An 8,113-nucleotide genomic window follows, 5' to 3' on the forward strand; every position below is an offset into this window, starting at 1 on the left:
CCAGTCTGTGTGTGTGTGCAGCGGGTGTTAGTTTACAGTAAGTGTACGAACGTGTCTGCAGGTCCGTCACTGATACTACTGAAACATAGAGCATAAGGACGGCGAGATAGCATATGGGTCCAAAGCTGAGTTTTAGATCTCTCATAGTGAAACCAGAAGTAAAGTGACACCTGTACGACACACACCCGTACCACACACACACACTCACACACACTCACACTCACTCACACTCACTCACACACACTCACACACACTCACACACACACTCACACACACACTCACACACACACACTCACACACACTCACACACACACACACTCACACACTCACACACTCACACACTCACACACTCACACACTCACACACACACACACACACACACACACACACACATACACACATACACACATACACACACACATACACACCTCTCCAGCTACAAAAAAGAGCAGCGGGGTTTCCTCATCCTTGGCTTTGTACTTGGCCATGATCTTCTCAGCAATTGGCTGGATGAGCTCCTTGGCTGGCTCAAGCTCACCCTCCTCCTCTGCGTCTGAAACACAACGAACCACAGAGAGAGCGTGTGTGTGAGAGAGGGAGAGGGAGAGGGAGAGAGAGAGAGAGAGAGAGAGAGAGAGAGAGAGAGAGAGAGAGAGAGAGAGAGAGAGAGAGATTGAAAAGTTGTAGGAGAGCCAAAATGAAATGAACCATCATTTCCAGCATAAGAGTAATTGAGAAGCAGGAAAGAATGGAATGAGGGAGGAACGAGTGGATGAAGGGACAGAGGCTGAAAAATGAATGTAGGAGGTTGGAGGAGAAATGGAGAGGAACAGATGGCTTCAGAAAGCCTCCCTCTGACCTGATCTCATAAAGACCCAAGGACTCACCTTACACTGGTACCTCTGCCTCAGAAGGGTAAAAACTAAACCCTCTCTCTGTCTCTCTCTCTCTGTCTCTCTCTCTCTCTCTCTCTCTCTCTCTCTCTCTCTCTCTCTCTCTCTCTCTCTCTTTCTTTCTGTCTCTTTCTCTCTCTCTCTGTGTGTGTCTCTCTCTCTGTCTCCCCCCCCTCTCTGTGTCTCTGTATTTTTCTCTCTCACACACACACAATTTACTGTACTAATAATATTGTCACAATTCTATTATTACATATGAAAAGATTTGAAAATTTGTATACTTTTTAAAACTACTCAGATTTTCATTATCTTTTCATATTCAACGTCAAAAATCCAAAAGTTTGTTTTGATGTTACACATTTTCCTTTAGTCACGTAATAATCTACTGACACGTTTCTTTAACCCTGTCTTTTGTTTCAGGGTTAAATGAGAATTCACAATACAATGTATAGAGATGATGCCGAGTATAGAGGAATTAGTACACATGGACAATTCTGTCTGCATTTCTCTAGAAAAGAATAAAGTAATGTGTCTCTGTCTCTGTCTCTGTCTCTCTCTCTCTCACACACACACACACACACACACACTCACCTACAAAGAGGACTAGACAGGGACCTTCATGGAGCTGCACAGCGTTGGATTCACTGAGCTCCAGCACAGGCCTTGGGTGCCAGGGGAAAAGATGGCATTCTGGGTCATTGAGCACCTCCACCCTGCCCTGCCGTGTGATCATGTGACCCTCTGTGTCCAGAAAAATCAGTGTGGGGATTCCTGCAGGAAACACACACAATTTATAACAACTGGTGGATGAAAAGAAGCATCATGCACCTTGAGAGTAACTCACTTGTCATAAAACATCTCCATCTTTGTGTAGAAATATGTGTATAAAGCCAGTAGATAAAGTGTTAAAACAAACAGCAAAACATCCTGTAACATGTACAACTATGACCACATGGCTGACGTTGGGTTATTTAGTGTTTCTTGTGTGTGTGTGTGTGTGTGTGTGTGTGTGTGTGTGTGTGTGTGTGTGTGTGTGTGTGTGTGCGCATGTGTAGTACAGCTGTATTCTAGCTGTCAGTTGTCTCTCCCCCTCACACACACAAACGCACCCTCTCTCTCTCACACAGGCACACACACAGTCTCTCGTTTTCTCTTCCTCCCCCTCACACACACACACACACACACACACACACACACACACACACACACACACACACACACACACACACACACACACACACACACACACACACACACACACACACACACCTGTGTCTGTACCCTGCTTGATCTCTCAGCCCCTATTAAAGATTGGCTGTGAGACTGAACTGTGTGTTCTTATCACACTCAGTCAGTGAGCGAGCAGTTTTTGGTCAGCGCCTGTTTCGATTCCCGCAACTAGCAAGAATTCCACTCATTCCAGCCGAGCCAGGCTGGGAGCCAACAAGAACTGACTGACCGAGGGGAAGAGATCAGAGAGAGATAATGAGAGCAAGAACCATGTGGAGAGAAAAGACACAAAAAGGGGAAAGAACCGACTGCCATATAGATGAATTAAATAGATGAAATTGGCTGGACAGGGAGTGCCAGTGTCTCTCAGCTCACTTCACTACGTGTTGCCTGAGTATTTATTTTGGCATGAGCGTAATTAAAACCTGATGTCTTCAAGAATTCCATAATGAATGCTTTAAACAGATAGACTGATGACAAATTAAAGGGAAAAAAGCTAGTTGTTGCACCACCACAAGCTGCCAGAACTGCCTAAACACTCCGGGACATGGAGTCTACAAGTCTCAGGAACTTTAACTGGGGCGATAAACACCATTCTTCTAGCAGATATATTTCATCACATGGGGTTGAGATGATGTTGTTACAGACCTGTTTCCCAACACACTGCTCCAAAATCTGTTCAGCCGAGTAGAAATCTCTGAGTGTGTGATTTATATGATTGATGACATCATCCAACTATTCAGTTATCTTTATACCCTGTGGATGGGGTGGAGCCACCCTGGATGGCAGTGAGGTCTGTAATCTCTCTATCTTCTGTCAAACTTCTGTAGCTACTAAACATGTCCAAGATGTTTTTTTTCCCTCACAGCATTGCTTGGAATTCAGTGAGTCTTGTCTTGACTTTGTCAGTCACCACCGTCTGCAGTGACCCCCAACACCAGCAGGCATTCCAGCTGCAGGCATCAGTAAAGCAGGCTTTTGAAACCCAGACTCTGATAACAGCTGCCCATTTGATGTGGAGGCAATGAGAGTTTACCCCAGAGGCAGCGCAGGAATCTGACTGAACACACCTCCAGCTCGAGCCTTCACATAAATGCCATAACACTGGGGGAAGAAGCAGCATCCTACAGTAACAATAGCAAACCTGATCAGCTGCCCACAATCCTCACTCCACAGCTGTGCCTCTGTCCTTCCTCCTTCCCTCTTCTCCTCCCATTTAGAGGCTTTTCAGATCTCAGCCTCACTACACACACACACACACACACACACACACACACGCTACACACCTTGTATGCCGTAGAGTCTGTTGAGGCGGGATCTCCTGGCCTCGTCTGTGTAAGGCACGGCCAGCCACGGCATCTCGCTGAAATACTGTGTGAAGGAATCTTCTGATCTGCAGAAACAATGATCAGCGTTCTTTATTTTTACTTCTACAAACAAGGAGCAGGGAAAATTCACACAACCACCATTTTGTAATGGTTAAAAAAAACTCTAAATTAACCAGTGAAAGTACAATTTCCCCGCTGATCAATGGTGTTTACTTCTTTAATTCCTTCCTCTCTTATCTTATCTATCCTTTCTGTCCATCCATCCCATTCTTCCTTCTATCATTTTAATCTATCTATCCTTAGGATATTCCCATCTCTCCCTCTATCCATCTCTCAATATCTCCAGGTACCCATCTCTCTCTCTTTCCATATCTCCAGCTCTCTATCTATCTATCCATATCCTCATCGACTCATCTCTCAATATCTTCATTTAAGCATCTATCTATCTATCTATCTATCTATCTATCTATCTATCTATCTATCTATCTATCTATCTATCTATCTATCTATCTATCTATCTATCTATTCATCCATCCATCCATCCATCCATCCATCCATCGGATATTTCCATCTCTCCCTCTATCCATCTCTCCCTCTATCCATCTCTCCCTCTATCCATCTCTCCCTCTCTCTATCCATCTCTCTATATCTCAATATCTCCATCTACCCATCTCTCTCTCTTTCCATATCTCGACTCATCTCTCAGTATCTTCATTTAATCCTCTATCCATTTATCTATCCATCTATCTATCCATCCATCCATCCATCCATCGATGGATATTTCCATCTCTCCCTCTATCCATCTCTCCCTCTTTCCATCTCTCAATATCTCCATCCACCCATCTCTCTATCCATATCCTCACTAACTCATCTCTCAATATCTTCATTTAAGCATCTCTCTCTCTCTCTCTCTCTCTCTCTCTCTCTCTCTCTCTCTCTCTCTCTCTCTTATATATATATATATATACCTATCTATCTATCCATCCATCCATCCATCCATCCAGAACATGTGAACAGTTTATAGCAGATCTAAGTGATATGAGGATGATGGATGCTGCTGCACGTTATTACATGTAACTATAAATGAACAATCAGTGTTCTATAATAAATAAAGGCCATGTAATGACTGGCACACATATTGGAAGCTGCTGTTAACCTTGAGGTGGTAACAGAAGCTCTGTATCACACCACCACCACCACCACCACCACCACCATCACCTCCACCACCACCACCACCTGGTTGATTGCACACCAAACAGAAGAAGCGGTCACAGGTCACTAAGCTAACCCTGATATTCCTGTGAGGGTTTCAGCTCCCATGCACACTGTCACCATGACCCCAGTACAATCAATCCTAATCCCATCATTAGACACCAGACACTGACTGTGAATCTTTCCACGTGATGTGCGTCTTTCCACGTGTGAGAGACGTGTACTGTGTGTCTTTACCTGTCAGCGCTCACAAACACGATCTCAAACTTGTGTCCAGACTCCTTTACTTTCCGATAAGACTCCACCAGCACTCGGGTAAGACTGCGGCATGGAGGGCACTGTGTCCACGCACACACACACACACACACACACACACACACACACACACACACACACACACACACACACAAACACACAAACACACACAAACACACACAAACACACACACACAGAAATGAGATTTGCTTGGGTTTGACACTGTTCTGTCTGTCTGTCTGTCTGTCTGTATGCCCATCTGTATGCCCTTCTGTCTGTATGCCCGTCTGTATGCCCTTCTGTCTGTATGCCTATCTGTATGCCCATCTGTCTGTATGCCCATCTGTCTGTATGCCCATCTGTCTGATTGCCCGTCTGTCTGATTGCCCGTCTGTCTGTATGCCCTTCTGTATGCCCTTCTGTCTGATTGCCCGTCTGTCTGTATGCCCTTCTGTCTGTATGCCCTTCTGTCTGTATGCCCTTCTGTCTGTATGCCCTTCTGTCTGTATGCCCTTCTGTCTGTATGCCAATCTGAATGCCCTTCTGTCTGTATGCCACTCTGAATGCCCTTCTGTCTGTATGCCCATCTATATGCCCTTCTGTCTGTATGCCAATCTGTATGCCCTTCTGTCTGTATGCCAATCTGTCTGATTGCCCGTCTGTCTGTATGCCAATTTGTCTGTCTGTCTCTCAGAAAGTTTATAATCAGGTTTCAGAATTTTGAAACATTTAAAACAGTTGGATATCTTGAATAATTTATACATCAAACTATTTCTATTTCAACTTTTAACATTTCACATTTTCTCAAAGCATTTCTCAGTCTTTATGTAAATGTAAACAAAGTTGTGGTGTTGCCCATGTTACCATGTGATGCTCGATTAAAGTGTGTGTTCAGATAACACAGATTCCGAAGGATTTTTGATCTAAAATGGATCAGAAGGTTTTGCACAGACAAGTACACATTAAAGCAAAGAGGGACAAACCAAATACTGAGAAACTCTGCGATTCATGTACATACTGTAATTGTGCTATTAAATCAGAAGCATTTTCTCTAACTTTGATACCTTTTCCGGTGAAATCGGATATCAGGGCAGGAAAAATAATGAAAGCCAGGAATTTGGTTGTATTTATAAGGGGATGGAGTGTAAAAGGTGTCATGAGGGGGTGAATATCCTGCTGTTTGTTAGTCAGTATCACTGTGACTCGAGGACAAGCTGACTCGACATTTCTACTCTCACGATTGCATATCAGAAGCTGCTTAGAGGTAGAGCTTTAAAACCCTAAAGTCACTAGAGATTATTTTCAGACCGACTGCATTAGTCTGCACTTTTGTGGTATAAACGCACAACATGGACACACTGGTGGTGAAATAAAGCTCTGAGTGGCTGCTCTGAGCAACATGTTCGTTGCTTTCTGTTTCATTCACACTCTACTTTCTACTAGTTAGCCTTGGAGTGAAGTGTTTATAAAGTGCACACTGCACTCACCCAGTGAGCAGAGAAGTAAATCCCCACGTAGGAGCCCTCAAGAGTGCTGCTGTCTGTCGGCTGTCTGTTGTTACTGAGCAGAGGTCCAGCCACCACCTCCGCAAAGGGCTTCGGCCCCCACGGGAACTCTAGACCTGAGATATACAGAGAGAAAGACTCGTTACACACACAGCACACACACACACACACACTTGCATGTTTTAACACACACACACAATTACAGACAAACGATTTAAACCTTTTACCCACACAATCTTACACACACAAGAGCATATCAGAGGCTGCTTAGAGGCAGAGCTTCAAAACCATGAAGTCGGTAGAGCCTATTTTCAGACTAACTACACCACTTACACACAAACATACACACACACAAAGACACACCCACAGATTTGGTGTACACCAGATTTGTTTGTCCTCCACTTATTTCTAATCAGAATAAACTGCACTTGATTCAGTTTGCTCTTGATAAATCACAGCACCTCTCTCACTTGCTCACTCACTCGTGCACTCTCTCTCTCTCTCTCTCTCTCTCTCTCTCTCTCTCTCACTTGTGCTCTCTCTCTCTCTCTCTCTCTCTCTCTCACACCCTTTCTCTCTCTCTCTCTCTCGCTTGCTCTCGTTTGCTCTCTCTCTCTCTCACTTGTGCTCTCTCTCTCTCTCTCTCTCTCTCTCTCTCTCTCTCTCTCTCTCTCTCTCTCTCTCTTTTGTCATACATTTCCCACCCATGAATAGGTTTTTAGGGCAAACCGAGCAGGCTCCACTCTCTGAAAGTGCCCTTATGCAAGTGCCTTTTTGATGAGAGCTTCATTAGGCCCAGAGGCCGTGCCCCACTGAGCAGCTCTTGCTCTATTGCTGAGCGAGCGCTGAAGTGCTCTCTATCCACTCGCTGCAGGCCGACACAGAGACCTTGCTCAGAAAACGGCTCCTGCAGAGCTCTCGCACAACGCTTCACACTTTCTCGCTCCTCTGCCTGCACCATACAGCTACATTCAATCACCACTCCCTGAATACCACATGCTGAATATGAATACACCGTCACACCCTATTAACAGACTGGGAATCATTAACAGCAGTTACTGCATGAACACACACCTAAACACACACACACACACACACACACACACACACACACACACACACACACACACACACACACACACACACACACACACACACACACACTAACCTCCCTCTCAGAGAAACAGCAGCTGTATCAGAAAGCTTTCCCTCTACACAGAGACAAAAAAAATGGAGGCTGCTATGACAACGTTAATGTTCCCCAATATTTGAAGCATAGAAAAGTTATCATCATTATGCTTGTTAACAAATCTACAAATCACATGATGCTTGTTACCTGCTTATATCATACATTACTTCTGTACAAAAAAAACCCCTTACAATGTGGAACAACTTAAACTGTACTGTTCTCCTACACTGGCTGAATTCATGGCACTTTTCAGTGTAACCATGTTGAACATTTCTGAGATATTTGATTGTATATTCCATATTATATATTATAACATATATAAAGGGTGTGTACGGGTTTTATGATAATCTTATTTCTCTGTATCTTGCTACCGGATACTCGAATTCCCTCCAGGATATAAATAGATCCATCGTTCCCTCCTTTGCATATGTACTTTTATGTTAATTGTTGGTTTGTGTCTTTCATTTTTGTCTCTATTTTTTTCTTCCTGGGTAAATAAAG

At 44.0% G+C, this 8,113-nt stretch overlaps 1 protein-coding gene across 1 annotated transcript in view; it reads right to left on the minus strand.

Annotated features, from left to right (window-relative positions):
• Nucleotides 1-8,113, minus strand: part of nxn (nucleoredoxin) — a 66,492-nt gene that overhangs the window by 5,597 nt on the left and 52,782 nt on the right. The window contains exons 3-7 of the mRNA XM_027136845.2: nt 6,406-6,539; nt 4,901-5,001; nt 3,410-3,516; nt 1,485-1,664; nt 429-553 (exon numbers count right to left, since the gene is read on the minus strand). Coding sequence (XP_026992646.1) covers nt 429-553; nt 1,485-1,664; nt 3,410-3,516; nt 4,901-5,001; nt 6,406-6,539 — 647 coding nt within the window. The remainder of the gene's footprint in view (nt 1-428; nt 554-1,484; nt 1,665-3,409; nt 3,517-4,900; nt 5,002-6,405; nt 6,540-8,113) is intronic.

This window comes from Tachysurus fulvidraco, chromosome 11 (genome assembly GCF_022655615.1).
Source record: "Tachysurus fulvidraco isolate hzauxx_2018 chromosome 11, HZAU_PFXX_2.0, whole genome shotgun sequence".
NCBI lineage: Eukaryota > Metazoa > Chordata > Actinopteri > Siluriformes > Bagridae > Tachysurus > Tachysurus fulvidraco.